Source organism: Cebus imitator, unplaced genomic scaffold (assembly GCF_001604975.1).
Source record: "Cebus imitator isolate Cc_AM_T3 unplaced genomic scaffold, Cebus_imitator-1.0 Scaffold47, whole genome shotgun sequence".
NCBI lineage: Eukaryota > Metazoa > Chordata > Mammalia > Primates > Cebidae > Cebus > Cebus imitator.
This window is the reverse complement of record NW_016107362.1, coordinates 8,843,238-8,862,970: the sequence shown is the minus strand read 5'-3', so window position 1 is coordinate 8,862,970 and position 19,733 is coordinate 8,843,238. Positions and strand designations below refer to the sequence as shown.

Below are 19,733 nucleotides of genomic sequence, written 5' to 3'. Positions count from 1 at the left end.
TGACCAACATGGAGAAACCCCACATCTTCTAAAAATACAAAATTAGCTGGGCATGGTGGCTCATGCCTGTAATCCCAGCTACTTGGAAGGCCGTGGCAGGAAAATTGCTTGAATCTGGGAGGCAGAGGTTTCAGTGAGCTGAGATTGAGCCGTTGCACTCCAGCCTGGGCAACAAGAGCGAAACTCCATCTCAAANAAAAAAAAAAAAAAAAAAAAAAAAAAAAAAAAAAAAAAAAAAAAAAAAAAAAAAAAAAAAAAGAAAAGAAAAAGAAAAAGAAAGAAAAGCTTGAACTCTGAAACACACTAAATGCAATGTTTCTTATACCATGCAAACATCTCTTGTCAGAGGCAGCATCCTTGAGATTAGCCAGCTGTATTGATTTAGATGCCCTATGGTTGTTAATTGCAGTGAGGACTGTTATGTCTCTATGACTTCTGAGAGAGGTTATGGCTATTGCAAATACATCTTAAAGAAGGAAAGAATACTATCAGCCAAGATGTGCAGTCCAAGCTTTGGAACTAGGCTGGCAAAACCCTACTCACATCCCTGTAAAGCAGACATATATTTTTGTATTTTTTATAGGTGGATACAGTGCAGACCACGAACCCCTCTGGCCACATTGAGGAATCGTGTAAAATGAATGTATGTGCTCGTAAGTGAAATACATGCAACGTTCCAACTCAATATGTTGGATCCTAATAGACCTGGATTTGTCTTGTGTAAAAAGAAATCGATTCCCAAGGGGCAGGATCACTAACTCATTAAAATGAAGCTTTGATTTTGAAGAAAACAAAAACCAATGGCTTTAAAATGAGATCTCTGCAAAGAGGAATCAAACTGCTTTGCAAACGAGTGACAGAAATCAAGCTCTCAATATGGAATAAAGGAGGGATGTGAGAGAGGTTTTGCAATCTTATCAATTACTGTGGAGAAACAGAATCAGATATTGCCATACTCAGGAGTATGAAAAGAACAGGAAATTCTTTTTCTTCAGTTGCATTTGAATGGACTCAAGCAAAGAGTGCAGATATGTATCTTGTTACTGTTTATAGTTAATCGTGGAGATTCATATATATGTGATTTCATTTGCCTTGCTTGAACTAATTGGATGCATTATATAGAAATCACCTGAGCCTCTGCTAGATCAACAAAGAAAATGGAAATGTATACCTCAGGATTGAAATTCGAGAAAATTAGACAATTCAGTGCTATTTAATAAGGCATTAAGAAGAAATACTATTGCCAATCAGGGAAAGTGAGAATCTAGTGAACGTGAGAGGAAATAAAATTTAGGCCATTATTACACTTGTTGAAACATAATTTATGATGGTGTGAAAGCAGCAGGTAGATCACAGTAGAGCTCACAGACATGTTACACAGTTTCCAACCGAATTTAGGGTTAACCATATAAGTGTTCGAGGAATGTATGGCCATTACATCAATAGGAGACTGGCCTTTTAAATTTGTGGTCCTATGCATTTACATATGCAGAGAGGGCCTTTTTTAACTTATTAAGGATGAATTGCATGCAGGAAGTACCTCTTTGCATTATAGTTACTTTCTCAATTGAAGATATTGTATAAAGTCTAATTTTTGTATGGGTGTGAGTGTATGTATATGCATTTGTGTGGTGTGTGTACAAGGGGAGGAAGGTAAAATTTAATGATGAACATTTGCACTTCGGCTTGTTACCTAGAATGTAAAGAGGTAGAGTAAACTGTCTTAAGCCATTCTGTTATCATTATTAAAGATTATTATTCACAAAGGAAGCAATTTTAAATAGAATGACGACTGCAACAATTTGCCAATTAAATATAATATTGAATGCAATTGAGCCATTTAAATTAAGGTGGTAACAATGTCTGAAAATAATGAGGGTAAGCTCATGTGAAATTAGTTTGCAGACATTTGGACACTCATTGTGTCCTCCTTCAGGCTGTTTCACATAGCCGCAGGATGTGAATCATGGGTGCTCTTGTAGAAAAGAACAGGGAGATATCAGGCTGGGTGCGGTGGCTCACACCTATAATCCCAGCACTTTGGGAGGCCGAGGCGGGTGGATTACGAGGTCAAGAGATCGAGACCATCCTGGTCAACATGGTGAAACCCCGTCTCTACTAAAAATAAAAAAATTAGCCTAGTGTGGTGGTGCGCGCCTGTAGTCCCAGCTACTCGGGAGGTTGAAGCAGGAGAATTGCTTCACCAGGAGGCGGAGGTTGCGGTGAGCCAAGATTGACTACTGCACTCCAGCCTGGGTAACAAGAGTGAAACTCCGTCTCAAAAAAAAAAGAAAAAAAAGAATAGGGAGATATCTATGTTCTAACTATAACTTTTTAATTCTACCAATAAGTTACATGTACTTCCCCCAACTTTTCTTCAACCTAAATTATATAACAAGTAATCATATATTAACATAAATAAGGTATTCAATATTTAAAACAGATTCACATATTTTTTGTAGTCACCATGTGCCATAATTTCGAAACTGTTGTTCTCTGCTATTTGTACTCGTTTCTTTTTATCTTGCTGATTAACTTTATAGTTAAAATTTTTACCTCTTCTTTCTATGTGGCAATCAACTGCAGTTGGTACCGTATCTATAATATTACAGGGATTTTTGTCCTTATTTATGCTACTATAATTAATTATAAGTCAACAAACTGTATAATTGTATTGAATATTTTTTGTGACCAAAATAATTAAAAAAAACTACTTTATAAAATGCCTGTTTTCCTATTTTAACAGTCTCTTAAAACATAATGGGACATAAAATAGGTTCATATTGCTGCCTTTTAGAATACACTCTCTACATCTTTACGATTGGAGAGAAAAGAGTTTATGGTAGACAGTTAAGGAGAAAAGATTTGACTGAGATAATTATGAGAGTGTGTGGAGAAAAACACTCTGGACATGTTAGAAGTCTTGATGTCAAATTTTGCTGTGCCACTAAGCAGCCAGACATGAGGAACACATTTTTTAGGTTCTCAGGTATTTCAGAATTTTCAGTGGGGTTTTGGAATACACTACTGCTTTTAAGAATATTTTAAATCTTCAAAGGCTTTGGTAACCTAGAAATGTTACAAACAGATACTTAATATTCATCACATTAATACAATATTGATCATTCGTATTAAGAGAATCACATGCTGGTTTCCGCTTAAACTGACCCAAAGCACAAGACCGAGGGACAGTATGAATTTACAGTTGTTGCTGCCTCATCGTTAGTTTAACCTAATGGAAATATATACTGAGGTAGAAGTTATCGTGTTCTGGAATCAATAGGTCCCTGCTAAGGTAATTGAAGCAAGCAATACCCAAGTACAAAATCACTCAATTTGTAACAGAGGAAACCTTTTTGTTCTTCATTGAGTTGAACGCATTGCCTGGCAGAATATTAAAGTGCAAGAGCCAGTTTTTCTTGCTCTTTACCCCTGCAAGGATTGATCAGCACATGAAGGTCTCTTTCACTTCAAAGGCATTTCTGGACTTGGATCAGCCTGATTGAGTTCAGAAGAGAAGGAAACACTAGCCCCTGATGTTTATTGCTGTAGGCTCCTTTATCTAATAGTAATTCTCTGCTTTAAAAGAAGCAACAGGCGGAGGAGTCTTGTGACTTATAATTTCACGATTAATGTTTACTTGCAAAGTGCCTTACACAGAAAATAGTGCGTTTATTTCAGTTTCCTGCTACTACTCCAACTGTGAAAGGTCAGGGAACCAGTAGGAAGCAAAATGAAAACATATAGAGAGGGTTTTTTTTTTTCCTTCTTTGCAGCATACTGACTTGCAAAGTAGTGTCACTTTCAGAATCCCAAAGGTGTCATGGATAATCTTCAGGAATCCTTATTTAGTGCACTGGTCACTTTGAATTTTTGTATTTTGAAGCATTTCTGGCCATTGATAGAACTCACTGAGATTATGAAATTTAATTTTGTCCCATTAATGCTTTATTTTCCTTAGAAGATTAGACGAGAAACACGCAGATTATTTTTCCTTAGAAGATTCCCATTAATGCTTTATTTTCCTTAGAAGATTAGATGAGAGACACCTACTAAATCTCTCTTATGTGCTCCTATTTCTAAATAAACCTTCTACCCTTTCCTCTTGCCTCTATTTTTGGGGGGAAAAAAAGGAAGACTAAACTTGGCTCAAGGAAAATGGCTATCTACAGCAGAGGAGCAGCTGTGAATGAGAATCACCAATTGAAAAGTTATGTTCAGAATCCATCATTAGATTTGGACTCACATGAATAAAAATTTCACTAAAATATAAAACAAAATCTAAAATATGCTATTAAGGATCAAAATCTTGCTTTTGGTTATAGTTCTTGTTATTTGATTGAATGCTATTATTTCACTTCCCTGTTTTGGTAAATATAGCTTACTTGAACTGATTCTAATATTTCTTCTCTGATAATTTTTTAAACTTACTGAGTCAACTTTGTAGAGGTCATATATTAATTGCTCTTTTAATATTCTTACTAACCTGCTGAAGCAGATACTGTTATTGTCATGATACCCATCTTGCAGATGAGGAAAATGAGATGCAGAGTTTCAGTCACTGCAGAGCTACAGAACTAGCAGGAAGTGGAACTGGGCTTTGATGCCAGATTTAACACTCAGAGGGGCCTCAGAGCTTTGATTTATGAATTACCAATAGTAATAAATAGGGAACTATTTAGGGATGCAGAGAGGAATTCTGTGGTTCCTTAAATCACACATTCAGTAGCTTAATGGATTCAACTTGCATGACTTAGCTGGGAAAGGTACTCAAAATTTCTAGCGTGCAGAAATATTGGATGAAGATGAAATCTGATATAGAAGGTCTGCTTTAAATACTGTAGCCTTTAAATATTGAGCCATGGTGGCTCATGCCTGTAATCCCAGCAGTGTGGGAGGCCGAGATGGGAGGATCACTTCAGGTTAAGAGTTCAAGACCAGTCTGGGGAACATAGTGAGACCTCATCTCTACAAAACATAAAAAACAAAATTAGCCAGGTCTAGTGGCATGTGCCTGTAGTTCTTGCTACTCAGGAGGCTGAGATGAGATGTTTGCTTGAGCCTGGGAAGTCAAGCTTGCAGTGAGCCATGTTTGCGGCACTGCACTCCAGCGAGAGTGACAGAGAAAGACCTTGTCTCAAAAAAACCCAAAAATCAATAAATGAATAAATAAATACACAAATACTATAGACAGGAAAAAACGGAAATTCATTTCCAATTTGCCTGCTTTGTGGGCTCAATGTATGTTACTGTATATATGTGGTATTTATATGAAAAATATTTTGAAAATGAGTCTCTTTCCCCTGGAATCTAGGAATGAGGACAATGGCAACTGCATTCTTTGAACAGGGAGTGTTCACAGCCTAATGGGATACAGCCATCCATGCAGGCTAGTTGTTACAATGTCCTGTGCTAAATGGAAGAATATCATAGCGAGTAAGAATGCAGTGTCTGGAATTCAGCCTGCTTGGGTTTGAAATGTGGTTCATATGTTTACAAGTTGAGTGAATTTTGGACAAATTACTTCTTATGACCTCCATTTCTTCATATTTTAGATGAAGTTATTAACAGTATTTACTATTTACCTCATAAATTAGTTATGACTGTTGATTAGATTAATCCAGGCAATGTATGGATGGCATAAGAAGAGCTCATTAAATGCCAGCAAATATTAAGTTTCTTATTGTTGTTTCTATAATTGATGTATGGCTAGAGTGTAGTAGTTACTTAGATGTTCATGGACCAAAATAACGTCATTTTCAAAAGTGAAATGTCTATGGAAACGATAACCCCAAGCCTTCAATATTCCCTATATGCTATTGTGTGAAACTCAGCAAAACCCAGCAGATACAAGTTCTCCAGTTTCTGTTTTTCAATAATTCAGATATAATTCAAATCTTGTGCTCCGTGAGCTGTAATTTTTTTAGGCATAGAAAAGTGAAAGGAAACTGTGAAAGCCAAAATCAAATCTCTGTCACAAACTGATGATGAAAGTTTCAAAAAGGTCAAATAATAATTTTTGAAAATCACTTTATCCATGATGATAAGGGCATATACAAGTTTCTCCAACTATTAGTAGCATAAGAATTGTGAAACTTAAGAATTATAAATTGTCATATTATCATAAAACCTTAATAGTGATTATGATAACTGTTTTACAAATAGTTGTTATTCTTTGCAAATATTTAATGTGTCTATTATATATGATAAGGATATTATTTTAAAAAGTTCTTCATTAAATAGCAAATGTGCTGTGTTTATTAAGTGATAAGATTTCAGTGTATGAATGGAAAAAAATACTTGCTGAATTGAACTGGATAACGTTTAATATCTGAAAAGTCAGTGGCTTTCATTGGAAATAGTTAACTAAGAGTATGTTGGAGAAGATAAAATAAGCAACCACTGAGAATGATCAGTTTTGCTTGTTTGAAACGACTTTTTGAAAGAAATATGTTGATTAATAATTGTGGCTGGAAAATGTTGCCCTCAGAAATGGTTCTCTGGTCTTGGGGTACATAGTATCACATGTGAAAATACGAGAATGTTATATTTTAACTTAGTATTAGAGTTTGGTAACTGAGCATCAGAAAAGAAACAAAACCAACTTCAGATTTTCATTAGATGAAAAGTCTCAATCATTTTTACAGATTTTATAAAAGGGCCGGCTACTCTATTTTTATGGATGTTAATGCCGTAATAACCTATCTTATGCTGCTTTTTAAAAAATGTCTAGTGAATAGTTAAAATTATGGTGATTAAAAATGTACGTTCTTAGCCTATGTGTTTAGATGTTAGAGGAAAAATTAACATTTCCAATTTTAAGAGATTGGGGCTCTGAGATCAGGTACAGCTCAGTCTGTTTTCTAATTGGCTACTGCCCAATTGTGTCAGTGAAAATCCTCTCTCAGTAGGAGCTGAGGGGGATCCAGGTTTATAATCTTTCTTTTCTGTGTTTCTAGCAGTTAAAGGCGGGTCAGCATGGGTTTTTTCTCCCCTATGTGTCAGACTTATAAAAGAAGCAGACATTTGGTATGTGCATTCTAGAAAGATCAGAAACTGGCTGCCTCCCGATAATACATTTCGAGTGGGTACAGTATTCTAACATTCTGCTGGTTGACTTTTTAAAAACCCTGCATACTTATTACATAAAAGTGTATGCCATCTTTTCAACCCCAAATTGAAGCCTGATTGTTAAAGTTATGTAACTGATAAAAATTACATGTTAAGAAAGACACTGATGATATTAAGGAAACAATCGAATTTATTGCATGGCTTTTTAAATAAAAATCCTTTGATGAATAGTTACATAAATGCCTTGCTATTTAGATTGAGAAGTTTGTGAAAATGTTTATGAGGCTTACTTCCAATTAGTCCAACCTTAAGAGTGGTTGTATTCAAATTAATACCAAGGAGAACGCAAACACAGAACCTTTTAATTTCCATAGCCCACTTTAAATAGTAGGAAGAAATGCAATATTTATCTTGCACTACTGCTCAGCAAATGTGTGCTCTTGTCATTTGAGATTAACATTTGGATTAAAGAGCATGATTAGAAGATTCTAAATTAGCGGTTACCAATTTGAAATGATACAAAAGTTAAAACAAAGTAATACAACAGTCTATTTCATGCAATTTATTTCTTATACCAGTTAATTAGCACTTTAATTAGCATGATGTTTCATGTTGTGACCTAAGCCATTGTATTCCCAATGGTTTAGTGAAGACAATCAAAAAAAAAGAAAAAGAAAAAGCTGCAGAATTATTGACGGCTGTGTCACATACCAGCAGAATTAAACGTAATTCTTCACTTGAACACATGAGAACATGCATATACTTTGTTTCTGAATTCAGAACAGATTTTTTTGAAAGGCATTTTGATGGTATGAAATACTTCCACAAACTCAAAGCATGTTAAATAACTATGTGCACAATAGCTTTAAAGGAACTACATTTTAAATTCCAAATGACCCACAAATCAATGCGTAAAGGACTCACTTAGATAAAGAAGTACCTTTCACTATTTTGGGAGCAAACATAAAAGATATATAAGGATAATTATGTTTTTGAATAATAATGTGATTCATAGGATTCTATTAAGGCCATTGAAATTTCTTAGAAAGGACAGCATCCTGGAGAGTCACAATGGAACTCTGCCTTTGGACAAACCTGAGGAAAAGAAATATGCATATTAGAAATGATTTGTTGCATGCAAGACATAAAAAGATTTTCTCATCTCTTCTCTCCTCCCCTCCCCAGTGAGAACATATTCAAATTGTTTGTGTTTGTCTTTATTACATGAGATAAAAGTTTCTGCAGAGCCAAAGACAGTCATCTACCAGAAGATTGGTTCTGCCATTTTGCAGCAGCATAAAGAAGGGCTACAAGAGTTGTGACTATTGGACTATAAAACACAGCAAATCTCCTGAAGGTGTTTTTCTCTTCATTTTATGCTGCTTACTATTCAAAACACGCAAAAAATAAAACATTTGAAGAATCTGACTGATATCCAAAGATTCTGTCAAGCTTGCATTCTTAATCACTGGAAGCTGTTGGCCTCTTGTTTTATGACTGTATAATTAAACTATTAGTTTCCTTTGAATTTGTATAATAGAGTAGGTCCACAGAGGACTCTTATTTCCCCTCTTAAAAATTGTTTCATAGACTCTTTTGGCAGTTAATGTAAAGATATCATTTGGAATTTCTTTAGAATTGTTATGTAATTCAGAGATAATTCACTGCACACAGAACTGTGTATTTATGGAAATCTAAATTCATTGTTATGCAAAATGTTATAAGAAGAGAGACATTTAAGTTAATTTTTTTCCTTGTCTCTTTTCTTTGTTGAACACATAAACTCAAATGGCTCACTTTTTGTTCAGTAGGGATTTTTGGCGAATGACATGCAAAGTATATAAAAATTAGACATTTTTAATTTTTAATACACTCAATAGAAAGTTCTATTTTGTAAAATAAGAATGAATTTGAATTTGTGATAAAAAATTGCCGGGCGCGGTGGTTCAAGCCTGTAATCCCAGCACTTTGGGAGGCCGAGGCGGGTGGATCATGAGGTCGAGAGATCGAGACCATCCTGGTCAACACGGTGAAATCCCGTCTCTACTAAAAATACAAAAAATTAGCTGGGCATGGTGACGCGTGCCTGTAATCCCAGGTACTCAGGAGGCTGAGGCAGGAGAATTGCCTGAACCCAGGAGGCGGAGGTTGCGGTGAGCCGAGATCGCGCCATTGCACTCCAGCCTGGGTAACAAGAGCGAAACTCCGTCCCAAAAAAAAAAAAAAAAATTATCCAGTAGGCATTTTTGTTGAGACAAACACAAAGGTGGGTGATACTTACAGTTCTTTATATTTTGATGGCATGATATCATCAGACAATCAGAAAGTTGCAGTTTAATTTTCAATCTGATAGTTAAGTAATAATGATTTGATCTGACAGTGACCTTTCAATTTAAATACATTTATTTAGTATATTTCCTTCCTCTTGGATTTTCTATGAAAATATATAATTTAAAGCTATACATAATTTCTAAATTAAAAGATGAATTATTTAGAGCACCAATGTGTATCAGTCTTTGAGACTTTGGGCAAGTTATTTAATCTCTCCTGGTTAATTTATTTATTTATATATATTGAGATGGAGGTCTCACTATGTTGCCCAGGCTGGACTCAAACTCCTGGGCTCAAGCAACATTCCTGCCTCAGACTCCAGAGTAGCTGGAATTACAGTCAAATCCCACCTTACCCAGCTCTTTCATGTGTTTAAATGAAGATAATAGCACATTCCAACGACATTATTTGGAAATGTGGGTAAGTGAACATTTTACATAAAACATACATAACATAATGTCTAATACAGCACTGCCTGGCATATGGAAAGAAACTAAATAATAGCTGTGGTTAAAGGAAATGTGACACAAGTCACAAAGCTACTCACTTACTGGTTGACCTAAGATTCTAGAAGTGATCGCAATGCAAAGAGAACATTGCCTGGCATACATGCATCTAGGTACAATCTGCTATTAAAAACAAACACATGCTGGGTGCAGTAGCTCACGCCTGTAATTCCAGCACTTTGGGAGGCCAAGGCAAGCAGATCAAGAGGTCAGGAGATCAAGACCATCCTGGCTAACATGGTGAAACCCTGTCTCTACTAAACACAAAACATTAGCCGGGCATGGTGGCACATGCCTGTAGTCCCAGCTACTCTGGAGGCTGAGGCAGAGGTTGCAGTGCCTGGGAGGCGGAGGCTGCAGTGAGCTGAGATCGCGCCACTGCACTCCAGCCTGGGCAACAGGGTGAGACTCTGTCTCCAAAAAATATATAAATAAAAATAAAAACAAAACATATTTTCCAAAGATCTTACACCAGTCACTAACTAGGCCGGGATGAGAGTTGCAAATGTGTGTGACATTAAACCCTAATTTCCTTAAATGTTTGCAGGCATCTAAACTTGTTATTAAAACTGTTTGTTAGTATAGATTTCACAACCTTGATAAATACACTTGCTGTTTATCAAGACTTTAAAAAGGTATGTTTTTGAATTGTTTAAAATATATGGACATGCCCATAAAACATGGTAATACTTGTAAATAGTACAAGTATTGTAAGTGTTGTAAATAGGAACATAATAAAAATGATTATGACCGGTGCTCACATTCAGTTGTCATTGTGAGAATGAGAGTTTCTATATTCCCCTGTTATTATAGAAGCTATTTATTAAAACAAACACGGAAAAAATATGTAACAGGTTTATTTATTTTCTAGTAGACTTCAACAGAGTAATTAGGTAAGTTCCTATTCTCACCTCCATTTTTTATGAGTATTTGGAATTATATTAATAAAAGGTGCCAGGCTGTTGTGTCCAATGAGAAACACCTTTAAAGCCTTGACATTGTCTTCTCAGCTGTTGCTGTAACATTTTTGTTGCCATTCGGTTTTGTTTAACTCTGAGGTTTAGGAATGTTTTTTCCAGTTTTCTTCAAATATTTTACTGCAGTTTTTCCTATTAACTGGTTTTCAAAGATATATTACAGTTGGATCTTTAGATTGACTACTTTTCAGTAGGGGGCCTAACAGACTTGCCCGGTAGTCACTGTTATTTACTGTTTAGTCTGAATTTGAAATTGATAAGCACTGATGACTGTTATTAGCAGCCATTCCACTTATTGTGCCATCTAGCCATATTGTGACATGGAATAGGTGTTTTTTCAAAAAACCAGAGTTCTCTTTTTCTATGTACTGCTGTGCTAACTGATCAAAACTATGAAATGTAACAGATCATGGTTAGGCCTGAAGTGCTTAGTTGATCTGATATTACAGTTTGTGGACAAATTGTATATACTGGATTCAGATATTGCATAGAGGACTAAAGTATTCCATACACTGCTGCCTTAGATTCCTGCAAGGACAGAACAATTTACTTCTCATTTGAGTGGCTCAGATACATCCAGTGCCGTTTTGTTTTTAATAAATACATTTTAGATGTCTTGACTTAGAATCACCTACTTCTGGTTCTGAACTCCCTCTCCCACTTTACTTTCTGTTCTTCTGCAACTCTATTCTCCAACTAAATCTGGTAACTTTCAAAGGCCTTTACATGCTTTATACTTCCCTGCCAGCTTCTCCTAACCCATACTGTTTTCTCTTCTGTAATTCTCTTTCTAATTTTACATGAGCAAATCCTACCAGCCTTAAGTCTTCTTTTACTAAGCTTTTCCTAATTATCAAGTTGTTAGTGCTTTCATCTTTTTTTTTTTCGAGACGGAGTCTTATTCTGTTGCCCAGGCAACCTCTGCCTACCAGACTCACTGCAACCTCTGCCTACCAGACTCAAGCAATTCTCATGCCTCAGCCTCCCGAGTAGCTGGGACTACAGGCACACATCACCATACCTGGCTAATTTTTATATTTTTAGTAGAGACGGGGTTTCGCCATGTTGCCCAGGGTGTTCTCTGAGCTCAGGTGATCTGCCTGCCTTGGCCTTCCAAAGTGCTGGGATTACAGGCGTGAGCCACCTCGCCCAGACACTTCCTACTTTTAATAATGGAATACTGTGTGCATGCTAGTGTATATGTGTGTGTTTTTCTTTTTCACTCCATAATGTCTTCACTGGGAAGATCCTGGTGTGATTCATATTTCCCTGTCCCTTTCCTAGTTCTTCGAAGAGTGGCTCGATTGTAGTAGATTGCCAGGTTGCTTACTAAACAATAGTTGAATTCATTTGATGCTTATAAATAGGAAAATTATGTGTTTTCTGGGGCATGCAATAAATATTTATAGAGTTCCTACAGTGTATTAGGTGTTGTGTTTATCACATTCTTAGAAAATATTAAATGCTGGTTATTACAGTTGAGGTAATATACACATGTTTATACATGTATATGTTACAAAGCCCATGAATCTATAAAAAATAATGTGAACTTCATTAGAGCTTCACATTCTTTTGTGTTTCTCAGGATCTACTACATTGCAGGAATTCAATTTTTACCAAGATAAATGGGTTACCCATATGTGATAAATATACAGTGCCAAGATTCCCGTCTCTAGTGGAGGACAAGTTGATGTCTAGGCAGCATCGTATAAAGTGAGGCTGGAAAATGGATCAAAATATCTAAGACATGCATTTAAGTTGAAGGAGATTCAACTTGAACTTGGGAGACATGGGAGTCAGACAGCTCAGTTCCTTAAAGACAGGGGAGGATGTCCTGATTTTTTAGAAGAAGAACTTTCAAGACAGCACAGAGGAAGCACTATAGAAAGAAGAAGCAAATAACCCTAAATATATTTGGATTGTGTGCTTACTTGAGACATATTTCCATTAAACTTAGAACCCTTGTGGCATTAGCGGCCATAATTGATGTAAGATAGGATGTAGTAGAGACAGTCACATCTGGTCATTTCTAAGCACCAATATGATGCTTTGTACATGAGACTTACTTCTTTAGTTGAGGAATAAGTATAATTAACAACAAAAGAGAAACATATTAATGCATGGTTTCAAAAATCGGTAAGCACAAAACCATTCTGTGAACAGAGTTCAGTTAAACTATCTATGTGTGATGATATGGCATAACTTTAGTATAAATTTTTTTAATTACTTTGTTGAATACTAACAGTTAAAAGAGACTTTCCTTGGTGTTAAGCTATGTTCTCAATGAAGTCATGTCTAGGAGGCCGTCTTGATGTTGAAGGCTAAAGAACCATCGCTAGCGGATCCATGCATCCCATTTCTATCTCTAGCCTTCCCTGAACTAACTGTTCAAGCTATAAACTGATTTTTATTTCAGGCTGTATTTTTCCTTGATTTTTGTACTTTGCAGCATATTACTATTTTTTTTTAATAAGTTGTTTGCTTTTGCGCTTCCTGGTTTTAAAAAAGGAATTTATGCTGCACATAGTATGAATGTGATTTATACAGTTCTGTAGTTAATAGGACTCATTGTTTTCTTTGAAAAAAATATAAAACAATTCATATGATTCCATTCGTAGTAAGACAGTTCTGGCAGTTCTGTGACAGTGACATTTTAAGGATCATCAATATCGGAGACGTAGTCTACAGAGTTACTTTTTTTCTCCTTTATTTTTTCACCTTTAATTCTAATTAAAAGATACTCTACTAGACTGGATGTTTTCTGCCTGGATGTTTTCTGTCTGATCTTTGACTTGAAATCAAGGAAATTCAGCTTCAATCTGTTAGAGCCGAAAGGGCCTGTGGCATGCTAGGGGCCATCTAGCATTTCAAAATTTAGAACCCCTGTCCTATGAATAATGATTAATGTGCAGTACATGTAATATTAAATTTTCCAAGAAAGACACCCCGCAAAGTTATTCTGTATGGTTGAAGCCATTCTTAATATTCTGTGTAATGCAGAAGTTGCCCGTACCGTATCAATGCAATATTTATCCCATCGCTCTCTAGATATTCACACACATATAATTTTCGAAAGACCTGGTTTATGCAATATCATAAAATTTATAGAAAATCTCATATAAATCACATTCAGTATATTTTGTCATATACTTTCTTATAAGTGATTGTGTATTTATCTGAATTTCTGATTAGTTTTCATAAGTTTCTGTGAGAATACGGCCTTTAACGTTGTTACTCAAGAGATGACAATTCAAAGTTTATTTTTCTAATGCAAAGACTTAAAAATTTTCTTTTTAAAATTTACTTAGAAGCCAAGTGTTTTTTTTAACCAGACTTATGAAAAAATGTAATTATGAAAAAATATAATCTGAAATATGTCATATTTTTGGAATATCTTATTGCATATAATTTAGCATTTTCTCTCATTTTAATTTGCTATTTATGAATATAACTTCTATGAATATCATAAGTAAAGTATATTAGGGATCCTAATGTCAGCGTGGAGTGATGAGCTGACTTGGCTGAAGCACTAACTAGTGGAGTGTGGATGTATAAAAATGGTAGATTATTTTGGATATATACACGCAAACATACATTTGTATATATTTTTTGCAATATTTATTTTTCTTTATATACATGTTTCATATATGTGTGTGTGTGTATATATATATATATATTTGAAAATGTATTTTTTCAATTTGAAGGAAACAGAAGTCTATAATTACTCAGCAATAATTGTTGAGCACCTGCTTTAGCCCAGGCACTGTGCTTGATGTTGGGAATTTGAGTATGGGAAAGATAATATCTGTGCTCTCAAGAACCTCACTACCATGATAGTTAGATGTGTTGTAAGTGCTATAGCAAGACAGAGATAGACAGGAAAATTGAGGATATTTGGGAAAGGTTTAATGATACAAAAACCTTTTGAGTTGCACCTTGTACTAAATTAAGTTTCCTCAAACTAGGACAGAAGAAAAAGGCATTTCAACTAAATAAGAAGTCATGAACTAAGTCATGGAGGTATCACAGTTCACCATTTATTAGACAAAAGGCACATCATCCAGTGTGATTAAAGTATAGAGAGTATGGGATGAGTGACTAGATGGGAACTGGAAAGAGAAACTGGACTTAGCCAGAGATGGGCTTTGAATTTTATCCTTAGGAGTTTGTATTTATCCTATAAATATTTGGAAGTCATTGGAAGTTTTCATGCAAGAGATAACAAAATACTTGTTTTGGGAAGTTGCCTCTACTGATAGAGTGAAGGACAAGTTATAGGGAAAACTCTGGAGGAAGGGATGCTTGTCAGGGGACTAGGGCAGTCTGATGAAGTCTGCTTGTGTGAATTCGATGCCATGTCCTTGGACACTGACCTTGGAGACAGATCAAGAAGCATATGGACAGAAGGATATAAAATATTTGGTAGGTGATTCAATGTTGGGCAAAGAGTAGGTGTTAGGGAAAAGAGAAAATAGTAGTGGATAAGATATTTGCTTTAGATTTTAGTTTTGAACATTTTAATAAGACAGTGGAAATTGAAATGTGAGAGATAAACATTAGGAGGACAGAATTCAACAATTTATTTGCATTTAGTGATAGGTGACTCCATGCAAGTAAATGAAATCCCCAGGGAATATATGCAAATGGACAATAAAAAAAAAAAAACAGAAGAAGGCAAAATGCTAATACTGATAAACCATGGAAGGAGATGATAACAGAAACGCAAATAAAGTAAACTTAGAATCAGGGGAAAATCATGATAGAAACTAAAGAAGGAGTGTTTCAGCATGCATGGAATCAACATAATAACATCAAAAGCAATAATAATTAAAAAATCAAGTCAGTCTCTACTAGGCTGCTAAACTTTAAAGATATTGTACAAATTATCTCATTTATCACTTAATATTTTAAACTAAAGAAAGTTTTATGAATCATGACATGGGACTCACAAGGTCCTACTGGAGGATGAAGAAACATGTTCAGGAAAGAGACAGGTGTATTCCAGCACCAGAGAGTAGAAGTAAATTGAGATGTTAATAGGAGCTGGTAAACTCTCTTTCAAACACTACTGCTGGAATGACTTAAATCCAATTATGCTAATTTATTTAATCCCTTTGCTCACTATTCAGATTCCAGAGAGAGAATGCTGCTGAAATGTCCTGTTAGAGAAACTAGCCAACCTTTTGGTTAGAGAAGGATAACATTTTTTGATTAACAGTCCTATCAGACTAAATTCAGTGGGTGAAAAGTAACTTGCTGAAGGGAAAGTAGGGCATCCTTATAAAGAAAAAAGTAGGATACAAGAGTATGTATTTACTTGTATTGTGTAAAAGTGACTTATGGATCTTTATAAATCATGTTCAACTTAAATGTGAGGGTGCCACATCTTAGGGTAATTATATAACTTGCTCAATTTCATGCAAGTTAGTAAGTGAATGAACCCATTTTAAACCAACCCCCATCATTCAGATCAAGAAAACCGAAGTAAGAAAAGGCTATTTTTGTAGCATTTCTTATAGTTTCATCAGTATGGTAGCCAGGCAAGAAAATTGTTAATACATCAAGTTTTATGGAGCCAGTTTTAAGTAAATTCTTTGCCAAGAATTTCTTCAGAAAAGAAAAGGAAAGAGCAGTGCAGCAGTGGAAGAGATAAGGAATGATCTCTTTTACAAAATAGGGAAATTTAGGTAGGTTTGTGGGTTGAAAAAAAATTAGAGGTTGAACAGCAAGGAGAAAGTACATGGATCAAACAAGATCCTGGCAGAGGCAGGAAGGAGTAGAATAAAAAAGTCAGATGGACAAAAGAATAAGCATTCCTTTAAGATGCAAAATGAGGTCCAGATGAATAAAGATTCAGATAAATTTGGAGATATAGAGGAGGGAAGCGGAAGGGGTTCACACCTGATTGGCTCAATATTTTCAGCAGTAACAGGGGAAATCATGTGTTGAGGTTGAGGGGAATGAGGATAAGGGTGGGGATCTGAGGAGGGTGTGGTGGGAACAGCTGCTGTGTGGAATGGAAAGACCAGCCAAGTAGGGATGAGTAATAGGGCTGCTGAGCAGCTCTGAAGGTTCAGCTGACATCGGAAATCATAAATTTGTAGCAGAGTCAATCAGCATGGTTATTCAATTTTCTCAGGAACTCTTGGCAGCCCAGGAGGAGGAGGAGAGCAAACAGATGGTAAGACTGATTTGGTAATGGGATTGGCAAGGCAGCTGCGAGAGAAGGTTAAAGAAGGGAAGAAATCAATTGCACCCATGAAAGTGTGTTGAAAATGGTTTATCAGGGGGATCAAAATTAGGGAGAGAAGGAAGTCAAACCAGGAAGGATTAGACACTGCTAATTCAGGGAAGAGTGAAGCCACGGAGGTCATTAGCCTTTGAAGCTTAAGGGGAGGTTTTTTGGGCATGAGTGAGTGGGATAGGTGATGAGAGAGGATAATTTCACAATTTTTAGATATTACAGTAGAGCTTTCTTTTTTTGTTTCAAAACAGCCCATTTTGTATCTATGAGTGTGAATTGCCAAAGCTGAGTAGAAGTGACTGTCACTAAAATATAAGAACAAAAGAATTTTAAACCTAAATAGGGGTATATATCATCCAAGTCATCTAGAATAATGATGATTTATAAAAGAGAAAATAATAGGAACAAGAAAAACAACAATAAAACACCAGCTGCCAAGTTATTCAAGTACATTTTTTTTTTCTTAGAGACAGGGTCTTGCTCTGTCACCAAGCAGGCACACAATGCCATGGTTATGGCTCACTGCAGCCTCAAACTCCTGGGATCAAGAGAGCCTCCTGGCTCAGCCTTCCTCACAACTGGGACCACGGGCACATATCACTATACCCAAGTAATTTTTAAATTTTTTTGTAGAGACAAGGTCTTGCTATGTTACCCAGGCTGGCCTTGAACTCTTGGCTTCAAGCCATCCTCCTGCTTTGGTGTCCCAACGTGCTGGGATTACAGGCATAAGCCTCCATGCACAGCATATGCAAGTAAATTGATGTAGTAAGGTGGATGACTAGATTTAAAAGAGAGCTAGAAGGTTTCATTGTTTGGACCTTGAAGATATAACACTTACTCAACTAAAGCTGTGGAACAATGTCCCAGAATTGAAAGGGGAAATCCAAGAGAATGTCCCACTTCCAAGAAGACGATTACTATTTTTAGCGGTATTCTAGCATACAGTGAAATCTATATGAATAAAACTTAAACGATAGTTTTCTCAAGCCCTTTTATAAGGGTTCTGATCCCTTCATCAGGACAGAACCCTCATGGCCTAAGCACCTCCTAAAGATCTCACCTTTTAACACTGTTGCATTGGGTTTAAGTTTCAGCATGAATTTTAGACATGACAAAAACATTCAAACCATAGCAGTGTTTAAAATAGGTTGTATTACCATATGTTTAAATGTAAATTGGCATGACCTAGTAGTAGAGAATTCTCTACTTCTACTTAGTAGAAAGGAAGAAATTTATCCACTAGAACATAGTGTAGGCTTAAATGCACATTAAGATTTCACGCATAGGTGTATTTTGAAATGAGCTCAAGTTTTATTCTGCCATGTGAGGACACGGTAATGGCCCACCATCTTGGAAGCAGAGAGCAGCCCTCACTGGACATTGAATCTGCTGGTTCTTTGCTCTTGGACTTCCCAGCCCCTAGAACTGTGAGTAATAAATTTCTGCTTTTGTAAACTACCCAGTTAAAGATTATTATAGTACCAGAAACAGACTAAGATAAACATAAAATACATAACTAAAATAAGATCTCTGACTTAGCTACCACCTCCAGCAATAGCCCCTTGTTTCTGATCTCCTTCACCAAAACTTGTCAAAGTGTTGTCTATGTAGTCCTTCTCCATTACTCACATCTTAAGGTCTCCTTAATCTAGTCCTATGGGACTCATTTTGTGCTTTCTACTCTACTGGCATGGCTCTTATTAAGGGCACCAGATCTCTTTTGCTGAATCTGGTGGTTAATTCTGTCTCTTTTTCTAAATCTTGTCATTTGAATGTTCATTCCCTTCTCTGGAGCACTTTGTATCAGTGTATTTACCTGGTTTTCCTCCTCCATTGCTGACTACATCTTGTCAGTCTGCTACTCTGGCTCTAATAGATGTCTAAGACTTATAGTGCCCCCAATACTTTGTTTTTATATATCACCATCCCATCCCAGACTTTTCCCTTGGGCTGAGTAAAAGCACTCTCCTGGATTTTCTAAAGGTGAAGGCATATGTTAGGGGGTCATATGGTAGATTCTGGAGCCAGATTCTCCTTGGCTCTTGTCACCTATTAGCTGGCTGATTAAGACAGTTACTTAATGTCTGTACTTTAGTTTTCTCATCCATAAAATGAGGATAATACTAAGGACTATTTCATGACGTTTTGGGGAGGGTTAAAAAAGTAAAAGATATAAATAAGTAAATACATATAAAAGTAGAGATGTTCTTGGCACATATTAAGTGCTCAATAACTGCTCATTATTAATGGTATTACAAACATAATAGAGCAAAGGTAAAACCATTGATTACTTCCCCCCTCTAATATTCTAGTTTATTCTCTGCAGAAACCTTTCTTGTGAGTGAAGACTACTGACATACAACCAGTTGGTTTAGGGTAAAAAATACAGAAATCATTTTTTGTTCTTTTCCTTTGTTACGCTATTTTAATCTATCAGTAATTTCTGTTATTTTTACTTCAAAATTGTATACCAAATCTGACCACTGTTCATCATTTCCTTCTCTAAACCATAGTACAGGTCACCAACATTTGATCTGTTTTTCTGATACTTCTATGCTTCTTGAAATAAATCTCCATGGAGTGACCTCTCTAAAGTGTAAA

The 19,733-nt window shown here is 35.9% G+C and overlaps 1 protein-coding gene across 6 annotated transcripts in view; it reads left to right on the top strand.

The window, feature by feature from the left end:
- Window positions 1-19,733, top strand: part of PCDH7 (protocadherin 7) — a 415,738-nt gene that overhangs the window by 67,354 nt on the left and 328,651 nt on the right. The window contains exon 2 of one of the 6 annotated variants that reach the window (XM_017527321.2): window positions 584-2,063. The exons of the other annotated variants lie outside the window; for them this stretch is intronic. Coding sequence (XP_017382810.2) covers window positions 584-661 — 78 coding nt within the window. The 3' untranslated portion in view covers window positions 662-2,063. Of the gene's footprint in view, window positions 1-583; window positions 2,064-19,733 lie in introns of those variants that run through there. 6 annotated transcript variants of the gene reach the window in all.